Genomic DNA, 22163 nt, shown 5'->3' with positions numbered 1-22163 from the left:
CCTATTAGGATTAGAATAATAATTTAAGCTTGTATGGCCACGACCTATTGCGTATAAATAGGAAGCCTAAGCCTTTGTAGAGGTTAGCACAAAAGAGCAAGAGAATTCTTAGACATTAAGGTTATGTGGATTCTTGTAGGAAAGCATAATGCTTAAGGGGACTAAGGGGTTTGTCTTGAGATGTTCTTGGATTGTGTATAGATCCATGAACATGAGAGATTAGATAACTGATTGAGTGAAACTTATAAGTTTACTAAACAGATTATCTAATAAAGAAGTTTTATTTTGAAGAACACCTGTCTTAGTTTGTGACTCAGTTTTGTGTCTCAGTTTCCATACATATCAATAACTCTTGCCTTTTCACATGAGACATGTTATCTTTGTGGAATTGTATATATATAAAAAAATGGAATATCTTAATACAAGCCGTCCAATTGCTTTATTTTACAATACCATTTCTCAATTAAATTGGATTACAAAAACATTAAAAATTGAAATTAGAAACTTAGACAAAGAAAAGGAAGAACTTGTCATACCAAAAAATTATAGTATTAGGGCGAGTTCTTTTCAAGATAGATAAACAGATAAGCCGATGTGCTGTGCTTTGAAATGGATGCATAATAGAAATTTAACCACCAAAAAGAAAATGTTAACTTATAACTTATAAGTGAAATAAAAAATACAATATCAATTTGTTTTTCCTTATTTTATCGCGAGGCAAGAAAACGACAAGCTAGACAAAACCTGAATTTGAGGTACATGAATCAAAATAAATATAACAAATCTATCGGTTATGAGAATACATTATTAGAGATTCTCTAAATTTGATTGAACTTAAAATTTCTCGGTGGGGGGAAAAATAACGGAGATGAATCCCTTTTTTTATTTACGTGAAAACTTAGATATAATCAAATACCTAAAAGCTAATACAATATGTTATCGTTTTGTAAAGTTACTAGTTAGAAAACATTTTATGCTCTCAATCTGAGCCTCAGGGTTCTAAATTCCCTTTTTAATTTTATTTTACATGATAGAGAGATAAATAAAGCATACAAAAAGGAGGTCCAGCCCAATTCCTATAAGGTTTTTTCGGTAATATTTAATGTCAAATCTTCATATTCGATTCCACTAAAGGGATAACTATTCTTAGTATGTCTTTTAAAACTCTATCATGCAAATCTTTGATTAGAAACAAAACAAAAAACAATTCATACCATCATAACCTACTGTTAATAAACACTAATGAAAGTATTAAACATCTTAATCATGATGAGTGCTACTTTTAATTTAGACTCTGAAGCAAAACATTTTGTCGTCTAAAATTCACACAGCTTAAGTAACTTTTATGAATGGATTCGAATGATTCCAAGTATGAATCACAACAAGAACTATTTATCGTGTAAATGTGTAATACCACATACGGGATGAGCCATTTAATAAGTACAATATTTGAAAAGTCGAAGACCCTATTTTTTTAAAGTAACTTGTTAGCTATCATATACGCCATTTGCTCATTAGTAAACTACGAGAAAAGAGAAAAAAACACATGAACAGCTTGATGGATTTTTATAACCCCAAAATAACAAAAAGTCAAACAAAATAAATAGTATCCATTAACGAAAAAAAAAATAAAAAAAAATAGTATCATATGATCTTCTCTTTTATCTACCTTTCGTTCTTTATGACCACTATCTAATGTTAAATGTGGCTTCCACTTGGCATAATTAAAAATAGTATAAAAAATATCCTCCATAAGGCAAAAAGTAAAGAAAGAAACAAAAAAAAAAAAAATAAAGATGTCTTTCTTTTTCTAATAATTTTTAGAGGATATTAAAAAAAGGTGTGTAACACCACCACCACTACGAGCCACTACTAACCAGCCGCCCCAAAAGGTAAACGCCTCTCCCATATTTAAAAAAAAAAAAATCATCATACTATTCTTCACATTCTTCTTTTTTATATATTCCTATTCTTTTTTTTTTATATACAGTATATATTAAATTTCGTATCATAATGTTTGTGGCCATCATTATTATTTTTATCATCAAAATTTTCAATTTCATGATCAACATCATAGCACGCACGCACGCACCTCCAAAGATGAAATGACCCAATTTCTTTCTTGTTTTCTTTCTCTTCCAATAATAAATTGGATCGGATCGAATAGTCAAAACGCATAGAAAACTTACTTTTTTAACCATTATCAAAAATGACAAAACAAAACCAGACAAACGAAATGACTAAATTGAAAAACAATTATAGTCTTATAGATATGAAGAGTAATATAGCGCTGACTTTAATAATAGTTACATAGACATTCATACTTTCATAGGGTTGTTGTACTTAAGCTTCTTTTATTAGAAAAGGAATAATAATAACTATATATACTATATAAATTAAAAAAACTTTACATTAAAAAAAATCATAACCACAACCACAATCAGGGCAAAAAGATAACATGATAAAATAAAAATAAAAAAAGTAACTTTGGGTGTGACAAGAAGTTTTCGTCTGTTTGGTCTGACTATTCCCTTTGGTCAACGATGGTATTGAGAGCCATTTTACAAGCTTCGGACACAGAAACCCAGATTGGATAATCATGTCTTTTGTTTCTTTTCCCTCTCCTTCTCCTTCTTCTTCAAGCTTTCTCAATCTTTCTCAGCTTCTTCTTCTTCTTCTCTTGTTCTCGCCATGATTGACGAGAAGAAGATGAGATCTAAATCCTTTGGTTATCTTGTGAGACCAGTAAAGCCTTTGAGTCCTCCTCACATGGTTCTGTTTGTCCTTTTCTATGTTCTTTCACTCTCTGTCTTCTTTCTTACAGTTTCAGAGGCTGCTTGTAATCCACGGGATCGAGATTCTCTCCTTTGGTTCTCTGGCAACGTATCATCTTCAGTCTCTCCTTTGCATTGGAATCCGTCTACTGATTGTTGCTCCTGGGAAGGAATCTCCTGTGATGATTCTCCTGAAAACCGAGTCACTTCGATTCTTTTGCCTTCTAAAGGACTCTCCGGCAACCTCCCGTCCTCTGTTTTGGATCTTCGTCGTCTCTCTCGTCTCGACCTTTCTCATAACCGTCTCTCTGGTCCACTCCCACCAGGTTTCCTCTCTGCCCTTGATCAGCTCTTGGTTCTTGATCTGAGTTACAACAGTTTCAATGGTCAATTGCCACTTGAACAGTCACTTGCCAATGGAAGCAACAGAATCTTCCCAATTCAGACCGTTGATCTCTCCAGCAATTTTCTTCAGGGTGAAATCCTCGGCGGTTCTGTTTTTCTTCAGGGTGCTTTCAGTTTAACCAGTTTCAATGTCAGCAACAACAGCTTCACGGGTCCTATCCCTTCCTTCATGTGCACAACTTCACCGCTGCTCACCAAACTGGATTTCTCCTACAATGATTTCAACGGCGTTATCTCTCAAGAATTGGGCGGATGCTTGAGGCTAAGTGCTTTCCAAGCAGGCTTCAACAATCTCTCCGGTGAAATCCCTAAAGAAATCTACAATCTTCCTGAGCTTGAGCAACTCTTTTTACCAGCCAACCGTCTTTCTGGTAAGATTGATGACGGGATTACACGTCTCACCAAACTGACGTTGCTTGAGCTTTACTTCAATCACCTCGAAGGAGAAATACCAATGGATATAGGTAAGCTTTTCAACCTGCGCAGTCTCCAACTCCATATCAATAACCTCACCGGTTCTGTCCCGGTTTCTCTCGGCAATTGCACAAATCTCGTGAAGTTGAATCTACGGGTTAATAGGCTGGGAGGAACCTTATCGGCGATTGACTTTTCCGGGATTCAGAACCTCAGCATTTTAGACCTCGGAAACAATAGCTTCACGGGTGAATTCCCCTCCACGGTTTACTCCTGCAAAAAGATGACAGCAATGAGGTTTGCAGGCAACAAGTTAACGGGACAGATATCTCCTAAAGTGCTGGAATTGGAATCTCTGTCCTTCTTTACTTTTTCAGACAATAAAATGACAAACATCACAGGTGCTCTCAGCATTCTGCAAGGCTGCAGGAAGCTGTCTACTCTTATCATGGCAAAGAATTTTTACGACGAAGCTGTACCAAGCGATGCAGACTTTATTGCTGCAGATGGATTTCCAAACCTCCAAATCTTCGGTATCGGTGGATGCAGACTGAAAGGTGAAATACCACCTTGGCTGATCAGTCTCAAGAGGGTAGAAGTTTTGGATTTGTCAATGAACCGACTCATGGGGTCAATTCCAGGTTGGCTAGGAACTCTTCCAAACCTTTTCTACTTGGATCTTTCCGATAACCTTCTTACAGGAGAGCTTCCAAAGGAACTGTTTCAGCTGAGGGCTCTGATGTCCCAAAAGGCATATGATGCAACAGAGCGGCACTATCTAGAGCTGCCGGTTTTTGTCAATCCCAATAATGTCACCACCAATCAGCAATACAATCAGCTTTCCAGCCTCCCACCTACGATATACATCAGGAGGAATAACTTGACTGGGAGTATACCAGTCGAGGTTGGACAGCTAAAGGTTCTCCATATCCTGGAGCTTCTAAGTAATAACTTTACCGGCACCATCCCAGATGAATTGTCAAACCTCACAAACTTAGAGAGGCTGGACCTGTCCAACAACAAACTATCCGGTAGAATTCCTTGGTCGCTCACAGGACTCCATTTCATGTCCTATTTCAATGTTGCAAACAACAGTCTCAGTGGGCCGATACCCACTGGGAGTCAGTTTGATACCTTCCGAAAAGCATATTTTGATGGAAACCCCTTGTTGTGCGGTGGTGTACTGCAAATTTCCTGCACTCCTCCAACTCAGCCATCTACCACAAAGATGGATAGAGAAAAGGTCAACAGAACGCTTGTTTTGGGGCTTGTCATTGGGCTCTTTTTTTGCATCAGTTTGATTTTGGTGTTGCTTGCTCTGTGGGTGCTTGTCAAGAGGAGGGTAAATCCAGGAGACTCTGAGAATGCTGAACTGGAGATAAATTCCAATGGATCGTATTCCGAAGTCCCTCCAGGATCGGAGAAAGACATAAGCCTTGTACTGTTATTTGGAAACAGCAGGTACGAAGTAAAAGACCTCACCATATTTGAGCTCTTGAAAGCTACCAACAACTTCAGTCAAGCTAATATAATTGGTTGCGGCGGGTTTGGTCTTGTCTATAAGGCTACCTTGGATAATGGAACAAAACTGGCGGTTAAGAAACTAACAGGAGACTATGGTATGATGGAAAAAGAATTCAAGGCAGAGGTAGAAGTTCTGTCCAGGGCCAAACATGAGAACCTGGTCGCTCTACAAGGCTACTGCGTCCATGATAGTGCCCGGATACTAATCTACTCGTTCATGGAGAATGGTAGTCTTGATTACTGGCTGCATGAAAACCCCGAGGGTCCAGCCCAGCTGGATTGGCAGAAAAGACTACACATCATGAGAGGAGCAAGTAGTGGACTAGCATACATGCACCAGATATGTGAACCACACATAGTACACCGAGACATCAAGTCCAGCAATATCCTTTTGGATGGAAACTTCAAGGCTTACGTCGCAGATTTCGGGTTGTCAAGACTGATTCTTCCATACCGCACACATGTCACAACTGAGCTAGTGGGCACACTTGGTTACATTCCACCAGAGTATGGACAAGCTTGGGTAGCCACTTTGAGAGGTGACGTGTACAGTTTCGGTGTGGTCATGCTAGAGCTTCTCACAGGGAAAAGACCGATGGAGGTTTTCAGACCAAAGATGTCAAGAGAATTAGTCGCATGGGTGCATACAATGAGAAGGGAAGGGAAACCAGAGGAAGTGTTTGATACATTGCTGAGAGATAGTGGTTATGAAGAAGAGATGCTTCGTGTGCTTGACGTAGCCTGCATGTGTGTGAACCAAAATCCAATGAAAAGACCAAACATACAACAAGTTGTAGACTGGCTAAAGAGTATAGCAGATAAAACAAACCAAAATAACAGAGAAGAACCTGAAGAAGAAGAAGAGACGTAACTGTGTGTGCCTTGCCTACCTAAAATCAAACAGCTGCTGCCTGCATAAGTAAATATACACACTTATTTTTTCTTGTCAAATTGCGTATGTATATGTTAACCATCATTTTCCATGTAAATTATAATTTTGATGGTAATATATAGAAGCTTTGATAATGTAAAGAAGTACATGAAAATTATGCAGCTTGTGACTTTCAAAAACGAGTTTCTATATACATGTAGTAGCTCTCTAGCTACGTGAAACTTCCAATATATGATCAAAAAGCAGACTTTAATATAAAGGTATGATTAGAACTCATGAATGTATCTACCGTATGATCGAATCACAAAAAATTTCTGTGAATATATCTTAAGATACATACCTGCCTTTAAGTTATGAAAACCAAAATCTGTGATGGCATTTTATCGAATACTTGATGTGCATAGTTACCGAAGAGACACAAAAAGAGTCGACAAGAGAAAAACCATGAGCAGTATGACGCGCGAAGAAAGATGAAGCATCTAAAGAAACTGAAGACAATACCTAAAACATCAACGGAGGATTCAGAGACAAAGAGAGATTGAAAGATTTGGACTTTTTTCAGTCAAAAACGTCGCCGTTTGTGGACTTGGAAAGATGAAGAACAAGATTGCCTTTTAGATACTTCAAGATGCGGTGAGCAACATGTAAGTGAACATCTGTTGGAGACTGCAGAAATTGACTCAACTTGTGAACTGCAAAAGTGATGTCAGGTCTTGTTATCGTGAGATACAAGAGATGACCTATTAGTTCCCGATAAGGTGTTGCGGAGTCTAAAGGTGTCCCAGTATCTTTGGTAAGCTTCACATTTGGATCCATGAAAATTTTACTTGGTTTGCAACCTAATAATCTTGTATCCTCCAAAAATCTAAAGCATACTTCCGCTGACTAACTGAGATTCCCTTAGACGACCTTGCTATCTCTAATCCCAGGAAGAACTTCATAGGACCCAAATCTTTGATTTTAAAAGCTCTTGCTAAAATAGCTTTGAGATCAGCTAAATCCTCATCATTATTACTGCAATGGAAATATCATCAACGTAAACTACCAGAGCTATAAAAATAGTCCTAGTTGCTTTCACAAACAAGGTTGTATCTACATGCGACTGTGCAAAGCCAGCTGCTAGAAGAACAGAAGTAAAGAGATGGTTCCATTGCCTAGAAGCTTGTTTGAGGCCATAGATAGATTTATGGAGACGACATACCATATTAGGAGGAAGAACTTCACCATCTGCCAGAGTATATCCTTGAGGAAGACTCATATAGATTTCCTCATCCAGATCACTATGCAAAAAAGCATTAGATACATCCATTTGAGTTAACCTCCATCCTGCTTTTGCCGCCAAGTCTAGCATCATTTTCACACTAGTTAGTTTTGCAACAGGTGAAAAAGTCTCAGTGAAGTCTACACTTTCTTGCTGAGTGAAACCTTTAACGACTAGACGCGCTTTATATCTTTCTAAAGAACCATCAGAGTTGTACTTTATTGTGAACTCCTTTTTGCAGCCACCACATTCTTCCTTGGTGGCAAGGATGTAACACTGAAGGTTCTGTTTCCCACCATAGCATGCAGTTCCTCATTCACAGCCCCTTTCCAATTCTCAGAAGCCATGGCTTGTTTAAAGGTCTTTGGTTCTGTTTCCACATAGTAAGACAATATAGAGGTACAATAGGAAGAAGAAAATTGATCATAAGAAAGATATGAGGAAATGGGATATGGCGTAGTATGATTTGATGGTAAAGATGGAGAAATTTGTGCAAGTGCACAATGGTACTGAGATAAGTAACTAGGAGCATTGGTCGTACTTTTTGGTCTATCAACAGGTAAAGAAACCTTAGTACTATCAGATGCAACAAGGCGATTGCTTTTTCGATTAAAAACATATGGTAAATTTTCAGTGATAATAGGTGAAAGAGCTGGATTAGAATGATCAGAAAGAGGACTATCTATATGTAAACTATCTGTATGTGTATCAGAATGATCAGATGTAATATTATTATGATTGACAGGGGAATGAACGGATGATGCATCAGATGATGATGGGGAAGTGGAATCAATGATAGGCAAAGAATCAGAACGATCAATCACAGGAAATGGAAGAATAGTATGAGAAAATAAATCCGGAATTATGGAATTTGGTGTTTTGAAAGAAAAAATATTTTCATGAAAAACAACAATGCGAGTGATAGATGTGACATTAGTATCCAAATCAAGAACCTTGTATCCTTTATAACCAGAAGGATAACCAAGAAAAACACAAGGAGAAGCTCTAGGACTGAACTTATTTCTATCCTTCTGAAGTGTGCTAACATAACAAAGACAACCAAAAGTTCTAAGCAAAGAGTAATCATGTTTCTTTTGTAACATAAGCTCGAATGGTGTTATATTATTCAACAATGGTGAAGGATTCCTATTGATTAAGAAAACAGTTGTCATTATGCAATTACTCCAGTATGCTAATGGTATATTGGACTGAAAAAGCAATGCTCTAGCTACATTAAGTAGATGCTGATGTTTACGCTCAATGACAGAGTTTTGTTGAGGAGTATATGCACATGAAAAATAGTGAACAATGCTATTTTCTTTGATTAAATCTGTAAAAGCCAGTTCAAGGGCATTGTTCACTTCGAATAGCTTTGATTTTTGCATTATATTGAGTTAAAATATACTTTAAAAAGATCGGGAAAACAGTAGCAACTTGACTTTTATTTTTAAATATATAGACCCAAGTTACACGAGTACAATCATCCACTAAGGTATGAAAATATTTGAAACCATCTAAAGGACCCCTTATGTCTAGATATACTAATTCAAAAGGACTTGCAGACAAATTGTTATGAAAAAGAAAATTCAAACGTTTTTGCTTCGCTAATGGACATGCCGAACAATGATGGTCATTAGAAAAACTGACTCTAGGAATATATGCATTACCAGAAAAATATGTAATTTGGCAGGCGACGGATGGCCAAGGCGTTGATGCCTAAGACTCCCATCAGCTGACAAGGATCCAATAAAAGCTTGAACTCTAGAGACTTGAGATTCAAGAACAAGTGTTTTTGAGAGCGAATGAAGATCAAGAACATATAGACTTTGTATTAGACTACCCCTCCCAATCATCAAGTCCCAAAAAAGTCATTGAAGAACAAAAAGTACGATAAAAGTGAGCGGAACAATCATTATAACGAAGCAAACTACTTACACTAATCAAATTGAAACAAAATGCAGGAACATCCAAAACATTTTATAAAACCAAATAATCAGATAATGCAATCGTGCCAATATGAGTGATAGGTAATTTAAAACCGTTTGGCAATGCAACAGCTATATCAGATAGACAGATACTACTGAAATTTCTCTAAATTTTGACAAATCACAACATACATGACCAGTGGCTCTACTGTCTATTATCCAAGCACCATTAGGCAATGCATTTTGTAGATAAGAGAGATAAATGTGAAAAAGTAAGAGACTGATTTTCATAACGAAGATTAGAAGATAATGTGGAAACATTACCAGATGAAGAATTACTAGCCATGACACATGTTCCAGATATGGAAGGAAGAGACTGAGAAGTCGAAACAGCAGACTGTGAAGGATGAACTGTTGTGAGCTGATTAACCATATTAGGAGTAGGTAACTCTGGAACTCGAGTATGTACAGCAAGTTGACGAATCAAAGACTGGAGTTGATCTTGAGAAATCTGACTGAAATCCAAATTCAGTACATTAGCCGCTGGAGGAGGATAGTACGACATAGACTCAGAGGAAGCTCCAGTAAAACCATTTGCAATATTAGACACAGTCTTCTGTTGTTGCATAACATTCTGTTATGATGGTATGGATGCAGGGAACGAGTGAGACTGAGAAGACTGAGAGCAATCCCATTGCACAACTCGTTAGGATGTCTTTGATTTGTTTAGTATTATAAGCAAAAAAAAAAATGTTTTAATCGTAATTTTTGTGAGACACAGCTCTCTGCGGCGATCGTATTAGATCCACAGAGACCCGATACGTGTCATATTTTTATTGGTTAAGTTTTGTTTTGTTTTTTTTTTTTTTTTTTAAATCTTTTCTTCCTTTTCTTCTCTCTCGACAAAATCAAAACGAGAGAAATGCAAAATCGATTCGACGGAATAGCTCTTGCCTCGTCGTCTTCTTCTTCCTATGACTGTATTCATCGATATCGGTTGATGAATACAGTGGTGAAAGAGATCTCGCCTTGTCGTCTTCTAAATCGATTCCACGTAAGTCTTCGATTCGGTTTATGTTTGGGATTCTCGATTGGGTTGTTTGATATTTCATAAATATTGTTGTATCGTTTAAACTTGGTTACAATTTGCGATATGTGGAACAAGAAAGATTTTCTTATGATTGTTAAATTGTTTTCTGAAAGTGGAATTGGATTGTATCTTTGTGATTATTGTGTTAGGAGGCATTAGAGGCTGCACAAAAGAGATGGACTACAAGCGATTTCGATGTTGGGAAGGCTGTTGGTAGAGGAAAGTTTGGCCATGTTTAGAAAGCAAGAGAAAAGCGGGTTAGTGTGTGTCTCTTTTTACAATCAATGTTATTGTTTTAGAGTTATTCACAGAGAAGCGGGTTAGTGTGTGTTTAGTTAAAGTTTGTTGTTTGTGTTTTTTGTATGTATCGGTTTTATTCTTTGTTTGTGTTTAGTGAATGTTTTGTGTTTAGTTGATGAATCGAGTTAATCAATGAAATGTCATGCTTTAAAAGTTGTTGACCCGAGTAGTGATAACAGGTTCTGTTCTGTTATGGTTCTGTTCTGTTATGAGTAAACCCATGAAAAATGGTTCTGTTCTGTTATGTTTTTGGTTCTGTTATGCTTTTGGTTCTGTTATGTTTTTGGTTATGTGTAATTGTAACAGCTGTAGTCACGGTCTGTTATGCTTTTGGTTATTTTTTGCTTTTGGTTGTGTTATGCTTTAAAAGTTTGCTTTTAATTCTTCTCTCATGTGTTGTGTAAGCTAAAGTTTGTGTTATGTGTTTAGTTAAAGTTTTTTGTTTGTGTTTTTTGTATGTATCGGTTTTATTCTTTGTTTGTGTTTAGTGAATGTTTTGTGTTTAGTTGATGAATCGAGTTAATCAATGAAATGTCATGCTTTAAAAGTTGTTGACCCGAGTAGTGAAAACAGGTTCTGTTCTATTATGAGTAAACCCGAGAAAAATGGTTCTGTTATGTTATGTTTTTGGTTCTGTTATGCTTTTGGTTCTATTATGCTTTTGGTTCTGTGTAATTATAACAGCTGTAGTCACGGTCTGTTATGCTTTTGGTTGTGTTATGCTTTAAAAGTTTGCTTTTAATTCTTCTCTCATGTGTTGTTTGCTTATCCTCAGCAGAGCATATTCGGACTGTTCCTCCCGTGATTGTGAATGCAGCGAAGTCACGTCAACACAAGAGAACGAAATTGTCTGGTCTGTCGTACATGCTCTTCCCGTGAGGACGCACAAGGTTCCCTAAACCCGTGAACACGTTTGTTCAATAAACTTGTATATATACCAAGTATGTATCGGCTACTCTTGATTATAAAAACTCTCACATTTCAAATAAGCTCCCAATTGCAAACAATCTCTTTTCCAAATTCTTTCTCAAACAGTTACAATTTTTTTTCATCAAACATCTACAATATTTTTTATCATCAATTAAAAATTTTCAAAGAACATGTCATCTCCAGATTTAGATGATGAGTTTGATGAACTTTTTGATGAACACTTTGATAATCTATTTGAAGATTGCATTATAAACACATTTTTAATTAAAAAAAAATAGACACCCAAAGATGACTAATGGGAGGACAAAAATTAAAAACAAGGATGTGAAGAAATTTGTATTATTTTTAGTATTATTAAAAGATAGAGACCCTCAATTGAGGATGTGGGATAATTATGCTCTGACCTCTAGGATTATAAGAACCTCTCCCATTGTTGTTGTGTTTATATCCAGGTGGATAACCATGAACACGGAAGCACTTCTGTATCGTATGTCCCAACTTACCACAATAAGCACAAAGAGGTCGATTAGTATTGATCCTGGGTCTATAGGTATTATAAGCAGCAACAAACTAATTCGAGTCATATTGAGAAGGATCAACACTTCCACTAGTTTGAAAAACCACATTCTCAAACTTTACCACCGGCTTTACAGTCCTCTGCCTCTCATCTTGAACAACCATATAAAAAACCGTTTCAATAGATGGATAGGCTTGAGCATCAGAATATGCCTTCTCGTCTGATCAAATGATTCATTGAGCCCCATAAGAAACTTAGTAACCTTGCTTCGATGCTGAAAAGATTCCCATAGCAAAGCAGCATTGCATTCACATTTTCCGCAGGTACAAACCGATAGCTCAATATAATTCCTATGTTCCTCCCAAAGAGTAACTAAAGCCATATAATAAGATATCACATCCATGGAACCCTGCTGTAAAGTACTAAGTCTCTATTCTATCTCTTACACACGAGGAGCATCATCCTGCTTAAAACGAGCTATCAAAGTATTCCATATACCCTCAGCTGTTGGAATATACAACAAGTTTGCCCTATCTTCTTAGAGACTGAATAGATCAACCAAGTAGTAACGATGTCGTTACACTGCGACCAAGAACCAAAATTAGGATGATCAGGAGATGGTTTAGGGACCGTACCTTCAATAAATCCCAACTTATTACGAATGTTCAACCCCACTCTCACTGATCTCCTCCAAGAATGAAACTCAGTTCTCGTATCCAATTTATCAGTGACAAGTTGAAGACCGGCATGATCGGAGCTATGGAGAGAGTATGGACTCTCATAAAGATCTGTATTAGGTCGAACTGAGTCAGCCGTAACTGGAACATGATTTTCTTGCGGCATTGTAGCTCACGAAGTTGAGATTGAAGCTAAAATAGCAAAACTGATGAAAGAGATTGAATCGAGTGAAACAAAGAACAAGAATCGAATTCAATTAGGTCAAATAATTGAAGATAAAACTCAGCAAAAGAATCGCGAACACGAATTGAAGAAACGCGAGAAGAATAAAGCAACAGATTCGTGAGAGAATTAAAATGAAAGATTGAATGAGAACGAGTCTAGATCTTGGAACACTCATGATTGGATGGTGAATGCTCTGATACCATATCAAGTTCTTCTTCTCCACTTTTGTAACAAACTCAACAAGACAAGATAAGAGGAAGAAGAAGATAGGAAAACATATTCATTCTCGTTAATTGTAAAGTGTACATTATAGTTTGTTTATATACAAGTTATTTCTTAATGCTAACATAAGCCTGATTTAAGTTAACTATAATAATGTATATGTGCTAACATGCACTTGTGAACAACCATATATGTGATAAGACCAGATCCTAATTAACATATTGCTGCAGTGACATTCACAAAGGAACACGTAACGGTCGACTTGAGCATTTTATTCATGATTTTGATCATTGTCATAATAAAATGATAGAAAATATAAATCCCCTATATATTATTGTATATTAAAAGAGAAACACTCTCTTGAAAAAGCTGATGTATTGTGCCATTATAGTTTTTTTTTTAAAACAATTAACTGAATAATACTTATATTTATCATCCATTCTCACACAAATTTAAATATCAAATATTAAAACTAATTAAATAATTACATAATATTTTAAGTCAGAATTTCACGAAAATTTACTTACAAATATACAAGTCAAAGTTATATTATTTTTAAAATATTCTAAAAAGGCTATAAAAACATATAAAGTTAATAAAAATAAAGAACATTAACTTATTAAACATATAACTTATTAACAAAATCATATAAGAACATAATTTTTTATGTTAGTATTATTGCCATAATAATTTAAATAACAAGCTTTCAATAGCTATTATAATTGATTATAAAAAAAAATATATTACCCCTGAATTATCTCCAACTCATTAAAGGAAACTTAATTCCCAATAAATATTTATTTATATATATTCATAAATAAATATAAAAATGACAACAAATTAGGGGATATCATGATGTGTGATTATTTATATATATATCTAAGTATGTAAAGTAATTAATCTCAACATTTAGTGTGATTATTCATTAAAAAAATAGAAATATTGATAACCGAATAGGAATATACGTTTTAATTGTAAATTAATCTATGTGTTATTAAAAAGAATGAGACAATAATCCTTATCATTATAAATTAACATTGTACCCAAAAAAAATCATAATTAAACTTAGATTATGAAAAATTGTTATAGTTACTCGATTAACCATAAATATAAAAATTTGATTTTTAAAGCACACAAAAATATATATTTCCATAAATTTTAACATTTTATAAATATTTTTTTTACCACTTTCACATAATTCACGGGTGAAATGTATTCTTACACGAATACGTTGATTTTAAAATTTTATTAATTTTTTCATAATGGTTTTTTTGGTAATAGTCCGTTATTTATAGAAAATATTAACAAACCGACTAACTCAAAAGATTTAAATAGCCTAATCACAAATATTAAATCAATAAATTAGATTATGTTCAGAAAATTTAGTTTAGAATCTGATTGTTACTAACATATAATAAAATTAATTAATTAAACTACCGAGTAATTTAGTATATGTTGTTATGGTTACATAAGAAACATGCAAAATTGTTATGATTATAAAATAAAACATAAAAGATATGAATTTGATTTTTAAACCACACAAAAGAAATGTTGTAATAAATAGTAACATTTTATCAATATTTTTTTCTTACACATTTAAAGATTTCACAGGTGAAACATATTTTTACACGAAAAACGCAGCTTTAAATAAATAAATAAAAAAACTTTAGTTACATATTATGTTTAACACACACAAATATTGGTTCTAGATTAATAATTTTACTTATAATAATTTTCTTTAAATCGATTTATTCCGCACATAGTATGGATTGTTACCTAGGTTATTTTATTTATGAAAGATAAGAACATGCGTACGGGTATTTTCTCAACCCATTATATTTTTGGGCATGGACGAGTTTCAGGCTACATGATTTTTACTAGTTGACTAGTAAAATGGGAACATCCTTAGACCTTGCTTCTCAGCCCGAGAAATAGAAGTAGCAGCCGTAGTAGGATCAATAACCCTTTTGAATTTGACGACTAAGGTCTTAGCCGTATCATTCGTGAGAACTAGTTGTGGTGCTTTAAACCAAACCCCTGGTATGGCTCCAACGGTTCCGGCAAAGGTGGTCAACTTGTAAGTGTTTTCTCCTTCTCCGGCACTCTCAATCATAAAAATGCTATTTTGTTCTTGACGGGTGCCACCAATGAGAATCGGAGGCTCCTTTGGAGCCGAGGAGGAATCATCGAATTTCCACAACGTGGAAAACTCGTTGCAGAACGGCCATATGTTGGACTCGAACTTGATATTTAAAGCGTAAGATGTTGGAATGTTAACGGGTGGTATGGGCCAGGGGGGATTCGGCCTCCTCTGTTTATATGAGAAGCTAACCGGTAGGCCCGGCTGGTACGGAAGGAGTGTTTGGGTGATGCCAAGTGGACAGAAGGGAAATGTAATGGCGGCTGGGACAAGACCACCTCCGTTGTTACGCCATGTCTTCACCGGCTGGATGAAGTATTGTTCACCAGGACTAAGTGGAAATCCGTAGGTGTCCGTCACCCGTTCACCTTGGATGCAGACTGCAGCTGCAACCAATATGAGAGTGAAGAGAAAAGAGAGCAGTGAAGGTTTCTTCATTTTTTTTTTTTGAGTGAGATGAGTTGTGGAGAGGAAACACATATTGTATCAGTATTTATAGGAGTTCTCTTGCGGTTAAAACGGAGCATTACAGTAAAAAGAGAAGCAAAACAACCAATTTTGTAAAACAAAACCCTCACTTATTATATTGGCTTTTTCCTTACGTCACAATCTAGTCCTTAAAATTGGTTACCTAACTTTCTACTACGGCGACAGACTGATGGTTGGAAAGAGAAGGCCTGATTAAACTCTACGGTTATTGATTCAAGTTTCGATTTTCAGCACGAGGAACATGCACAGCACTGCACAGTGCAGGTCCATCTTAACTAACACTGAAAGCAAAACAAAAAAACATAGAAAGCATAAAAAAACGACAAACCCTACCTTAATTTATATCAGCTATAAATGTTATTGGATTTTTCCTCAGCGTCACAATCAGATCATTAATTTCTAACTTTCTTTTTACGACACTCTACAGTAAGAGTAGAAAACTAGGGACTAGACTCTATGGTAATCCATTCAACAATTTCATTTTTCCAGCACCAGTAACATGCATAATGGCAAATGTTAGAGCACCTCCAACAAAAAGCCAAGGAAAGTCTCTCTAGATTTTAATAATAATATTTTTTATTTAATTTAATTGTTTAATTTAATTTTTATGTATTTAAAATATTTAAACTTATTAGAAATTGACACATAGAGAAACCCATGAAAGAGAGTATCTAAAACCATCTCCACTGGTCATTTTTTGTTGAGTGTCTAAGTTTTTTGATGGTAATCAGATTTTCACCCACGTACACCGGGGGCAAATTGTTTTTGTTTTTTTTTTTTAAATTGCTTTATTTTTTACATATTATTATTAGTCAAATTAATAAAAATGTTTTAGGACTAATATAGTTTTGTGTTATTTCAGTTGTCATATGTATAAGTTTAGTATTATGGGATTTGTGTAAGTTTATAAATTTTATTTATATTTATAATTAATTTATTTGGATTAGTGTGTAGAGATTCTATTTGGATTTTTAATTATTAGAACAAACAAAAAGGATCTCAATACATAATAACTAATTTATAAGATGTGATTAAGTCACATTTTCCTAATGATTTAATTATTTTACACTTAGTTAAATTAATTTGATATGCCAAATATTATAATATTAGTAGTGATGAAAAATAATAAAATGAGGATTTAACCCGTGTTTTAGCACAAAGGTAATGATATTTTATTAATTCCAACATATCTTCTTTAGAACCCGTCTATTATATAACCACATTATATATATTTAAAACCTTTTTAAGTTTACATATTCATAATATTTTAATTTTTTATTAAGTTTATATATATCAATAATAATATCTAAAAAATGGGAATCTAAATTTTTATTATGAATCAAAGCTAACAGGTTTTGGAAAAATAATGGGAATAAAATTTTTGTTTTCTTTGTTTGCAAATGATTCAGAGACAAAATATATTCAAAAGAAAATAGAAGGTGTGGTTAATATATCTTTTTGTTTCTATGAAATACTGATTGCTGTTTTTTTTTTTCACTTTGAATCGAATGTAATATATCTATTACTTTGCATAGTTAAACTATATATTAATAAAAAACAATTTGTTAATAATTAAAAAATACAAGTAAATATATAGGCAAGGAAAAAATTAATCATATACAAATGGGCCTTGGTTGAATGTACAAAATATTTTTGGGTGTTTTACGTTAAGCCTAGTATGGTTTGATATGTTTAATATAATAGGTCATATGTGAATTAAAATAAAAAATGTCATGGTGTCCAATATATACATGAAGGAAAAAAAAGACATACAGTAAAGTAAAATTAAAAATTAGAGGAAAATGTTCATCTTCCCCATCTTCCCAAATGATACTGCTCACGGACCTGGACAAAAAAAAGTTCAGTTAACGTCCACAGATCTATTTTGGTGGTTTCATCAATTCCCAACGGATTCAAGTTTTCATGACGATAACAACAAAGCTCCGGACAATTTGTACTGAATTGATTATCTGATTCAATATGAAGCTGAAGAAGATTTTATCGCTCAGATTTACCAGAGGAAAGCAAAAGAATCGGCTATTAGAATTTTTATTTTGAATACTGATTATATAAGAGTAGTTGCTATTGGATATGATGAGTTGACAATATATGAATGGTATGTATTTATAGTGGTTTATAAAAGTCGCGGCAGATAAAGATCATGAAGATAACGGTTATCGATATTTATGGTGAGCAATTACAAAATCTGGCAAAAAAATCTTAATTATTTATTAGTGAGAACTCTGTCATTACGTTTAGAATATGCCATAGAATAAAAGGTAAGAGTTGGGATTTTATATATTACAAAGATTCTTATAATAAATTTCGGAGTAATAAAAGATTTCCTTGTTTGATTTTATTTAAATATAGTTTTTTTAACTAAGAATATTCATTCCAATAAATGAGATTGCGATTTTAAGTACTAATTTTATGGCATCATAGTAGCTAAATTTACGGTCGAGTATTGTTGTGATATCCAAATAACATTTTCTTGTTTGCAAAAATTATTTGTCGATTTTGTAAGATTTGAGTAATTAATTACAATGACACTGTCTGCGGTGAAAATGTTAATATAGATATATAGAAGCTTTGATAAGGTAACATCAAATCATAATACGTTTGGTCCCTCCTCAAAACAAGAGATTGTAAAATAAGAACACTCAGGAATTGATTGGTAGTTTAGACTACCTATTTTTGTTGTTTTCCATTGATATAAATAAGCAAGTACACGAAGCAAATAACTGAACAGAGAAGTGGAGTCATTGACTCCTACAATGCAGGAAATGGGAAAGTGGAGATACAGTCTCCCAGAAAATAGGAAGACTTAGTCTCTTATTTGATAACTGAAACAAACGAAAGAAGTCCCCATGACTTCCTTAACCCAAGTATTTTGGATTCGGTTTACGTGGCCTAGATGACACTCTCAATGCCACTTCAGTCTTGCGACTTCTATCCTCAGCTGTCGCTATCCTATCAACACTCCCGCCGTCGAACAGAACCTTGTCCTCAAGGTACACTTTAAACTGGAGAAAACTCAACGACAACTGCTTCAAATACTCCCAAGTCGCTTCCTCCGGCGGTAAGTTGTTCCACTGAACCAAAACCTCTGTATTATGCCCAGACCCCTGCTCGACTTCCCGGAAACGTAACACACGCTCCGGCTCCAAGCATAAGACACCATCCTCTCGAAGTGGTGGTAATGCCACCGAAACCAACACTTCTTCACCCCCATTTCTTTAACAAAGACACGTGAAAAACTGGGTGGATACGTGAATCTTCTGGTAGTGCTAAACAATACGCCACTGCGCCAACTTTCTCTGTGATTTGAAAAGGTCCATAGAATCGACTTGAAAGCTTTTTGCAGAACCTCCGGATCACCGATTGTTGTCGATACGGCTGGAGGCGAAGAAAAACCCAATCCCCGACTAGGAATGTAACATCACGACGCTTCTTATCTGCCAGCTGCTTCATGCGATTGTTCGAAGCCGTGAGGTGCTTCTTCAACTCTCCCAAAAGCTCGTCTCTGTTACGCATCTGCTCATCAATCTCTCCCAACAAGGAAGATCCAATTTCATACCTTGGTAGTAAGGGAGGGGGTCGCCCGTAAAGTGCCTCAAAAGGAGACATACCGATGCTGGCATGAAAAGTGGTGTTATACCAATACTCTGCCCATGGTAAGAAGGTGCTCCACTGTTTTGGTCAATGTTGTAGGAAGCAACACAAGAACTGCTCGATGCACCGATTGACGACTTCGGTCTGACCGTCAGTCTGAGGGTGATAGGCGGAAGACCGACGAAGCTTAGTGCCTGACAACTTCCAAAATTCTTGCCAAAAGTTGCTGAGAAATACCGGATCACGGTCGCTGAGAATAGAACGTGGCAGACCGTGTAACTTCACAACGAATGCAACAAACTGGCCTGCGACAACTGCTGCTGTGTAAGGGTGCTTCAGGGGTACCAGGTGTACTGATTTGCTTAACCGATCAACAACCACCATGATTGTTGTGTATCCATCGGACTTGGGCAAGCCGTCTACAAAAATCATAGACACATCTTCCCAGAGCTGCTCAGGTACAGGAAGTGGTTGGAGGAGACCAGCGGGTGACATGGTCTGAGACTTGGCCCGTTGACATGTGTCACAGCGTGAAACATAGTCCGCCACCACCTTGTGCATAGAGGGCCAATAAAATTGATGAGATAAGCGTTTAAAGGTTCGTAACACACCTGAATGGCCTCCCATGGTCGTGTTGTGATGTTCAAACAAAAGTTGTTGAATCCACGGGGATTGTGGAGGAATCACTATGCGATTGTTGTAGCAGACAAACCCATCCCTCCAAGTGTACGGATGTCCTGGATTTTCTTTTGTGAGTGCACCAATGCGAAGCAGGTATGGATCTTTGGTGGCCAGGGTCTGCAAATCATCCCACAAGGAAACTTTAGGAACAGATATATCAAGCAGAACAGGACTTTCTGCCACCCGTGATAGTGCATCTGCTGCAGAATTGGCTTTTCCCGGCTTGTAGATGATTTCATAGTCGTACCCAACCAACTTGCTCATCCACTTCTGTTGTTCCGGTGTGAGAATGCGTTGCTCCAGCATATAACGGAGGCTCCATTGGTCAGTTTGTATAGTGAACCGCCTCCCTAAAAGATATGGTCGCCAGGTCCGGATTGCTACTATGATAGCCAACATTTCTCTAGCGTATGTAGACCATGAATTCTTAGTTGCTCCAAGGGACCTGCTCATAAATGCAATTGGTTTCCCTTCTTGTGATAAAACAGCACCAATACCTTCACCCGATGCATCCGTTTCGATCACATGGTTGAGAGAAATTAGGCAAGGCAAGTGTTGGTGTTGTTGTCATCGCCAACTTCAGTGCTTGGAATGCCTTCTCCGCCTCCACATCCCAAGCAAAACGCCCTTTTCATAATAAATTGGTCAGCGGACGAGCAATCAATCCATAGTCACGAACGAACTTGCGGTAATACCCAGTTAAACCAAGGAATCCCCGCAACTCAGTGATTTATCGTGGGAACAGGTCAGTTTGTCATAGCAGTCACCTTCGAGCAATCAACCAAGACCCCCGTGTGAGTGATAATGTGTCCGAGATACTCCAACTCCTGTTTCCCGAACTTGCATTTCTTCAGCTTCACTGCTAACTCATGCTTACGAATCAGCTCAAAAACGGCACGTACATGTTGCAGATGCTCCTCCCAGTTTGGACTGTAAATGAGAATATCGTCGAAAAAGACCAACACTGACCTTCGCATTAGTGGACGGAAGATGTTGTTCATGAGTGATTGAAACGTTGACGGGGCGTTACAGAGACCAAAGGGCATCACGAGATATTCATAGTGGCCGTTGTGTGTTCTGAAAGCTGTTTTGTGAATATCCGGCGGATGCATCCTCACCTGGTGGTAACCCGCTGTTAGATCGAGTTTGGTGAAGAAGGCAGATCCGTAGAGCTCATCCAGCATATCCTCAACAGTGGGAATGGGAAAATGGTCCTTGATAGTCGCGGAATTGAGTGCCCTGTAGTCCGTACAGAATCTCCATGATCCATCCTTTTTCTTCACCAAGAGGACCGGTGAGGAAAAGAGGCTTGAGCTTGGTCGAATTATGCCCGACTGAAGCATCTCACTCACCTGTCGCTCAATCTCGTCTTTCTGGTAATATGCATAACGATACGGTCGAACATTGATAGGATCGGTTCCCTCCTTCAGATTGATGTGGTGTTCGATCTCCCGTGGTGGTGGAAGTTGGTCAGGTGTGCAGAAAATATCAGTGAACTCGCTCACCAACGTCTGCATCGAGGCCGGGAGTGACGGTGGCGAGGTCGTCTCCTCTGTGGAACAGATTGCGAAGAGGGTCTGTCCCTCTCTCCTCTCCTTGTCGATGTCTTGTGGGGTCGTGGGCCTAATTTTTAACCGTTGAAGCCCTCTAAGCGTAATGGTTGTGTCCTCCCACTCAAATTGCATTGTTTGTGTCTTCCAATCACACAAAATAGGCCCGAGGCTTTCTAACCACTGGACCCCTAACACCAAATCCAGGCCCACCAAGGGTAACGCGTACAACGTGAGGCTGAACACGGTGTCTCCCAGTTTGATCAGCACATCCTCGTATCTCCGACGGCAGCTAAGAGGATTACCATACGCGACACGAACATCAAACGGCTCCATCGGCATTTCCTTTAATCTTAACCCTTGAGCCACTTTCTTGCCAATAAAATTGTGCGTCGAACCGCTATCCACGAGTGCGACTAATGCCTTTCCTTTGATGTTGGTGCGAAGACGGATAGTGGTAGCCGCATCCCAACCCGTTAATGCGTGTAGCGTAATCTCCGGTGCCAGTTCTCCTCCGTCTTCGTCGGTTTTCTC

At 36.7% G+C, this 22163-nt stretch overlaps 2 protein-coding genes and 1 long non-coding RNA gene across 5 annotated transcripts; 2 read left to right on the top strand and 1 right to left on the bottom strand.

Moving 5' to 3' along the window:
• The first annotated feature begins 2398 nt into the window (after positions 1-2398).
• Positions 2399-6188, top strand: LOC104701911 (tyrosine-sulfated glycopeptide receptor 1). 2 transcript variants are annotated; one of them, XM_010417671.2, is made up of 2 exons: positions 2459-3100; positions 3181-6188. In XM_010417671.2, exons 1-2 carry the CDS (start codon positions 2792-2794, stop codon positions 5986-5988), a joined length of 3117 nt encoding a protein of 1038 aa, XP_010415973.2. In that variant the 5' UTR covers positions 2459-2791; the 3' UTR covers positions 5989-6188. The 2 variants fall into 2 exon arrangements, with proteins under 2 accessions (XP_087313024.1, XP_010415973.2); XM_087456898.1 differs by having other exon boundaries at positions 2399-6188.
• A 3834-nt stretch (positions 6189-10022) lies between these two features.
• On the top strand, positions 10023-11605 carry LOC104701909 (uncharacterized). 2 transcript variants are annotated; one of them, XR_753907.3, is made up of 3 exons: positions 10023-10249; positions 10435-10542; positions 11364-11605. It is a non-coding gene; the product is annotated as an uncharacterized LOC104701909 (long non-coding RNA). The 2 variants fall into 2 exon arrangements; XR_753908.3 differs by having other exon boundaries at positions 10053-10249; positions 11361-11605.
• A 3101-nt stretch (positions 11606-14706) lies between these two features.
• LOC104701908 (kunitz trypsin inhibitor 2) lies at positions 14707-15770 on the bottom strand. Its single transcript, XM_010417670.3, has one exon. It carries the CDS (start codon positions 15733-15735, stop codon positions 15043-15045), a length of 693 nt encoding a protein of 230 aa, XP_010415972.2. The 5' UTR covers positions 15736-15770; the 3' UTR covers positions 14707-15042.
• Positions 15771-22163: the final 6393 nt, after the last annotated feature.

This window comes from Camelina sativa, chromosome 7, assembly GCF_030686135.1.
Source record: "Camelina sativa cultivar CO46 ecotype springtype chromosome 7, ASM3068613v1".
Taxonomy (NCBI): Eukaryota; Viridiplantae; Streptophyta; class Magnoliopsida; order Brassicales; family Brassicaceae; genus Camelina; species Camelina sativa.
The sequence above is the reverse complement of the archived record's forward strand: the minus strand, read 5'-3'. Positions and strand labels throughout refer to the sequence as shown.

Bases quoted from the DNA above. Each gene is read 5' to 3' on its own strand.
- LOC104701911 (XM_087456898.1), top strand. From the start codon at position 2,692: ATGATTGACGAGAAGAAGATGAGATCTAAATCCTTTGGTTATCTTGTG.
- LOC104701908 (XM_010417670.3), bottom strand. From the start codon at position 15,735: ATGAAGAAACCTTCACTGCTCTCTTTTCTCTTCACTCTCATATTGGTT.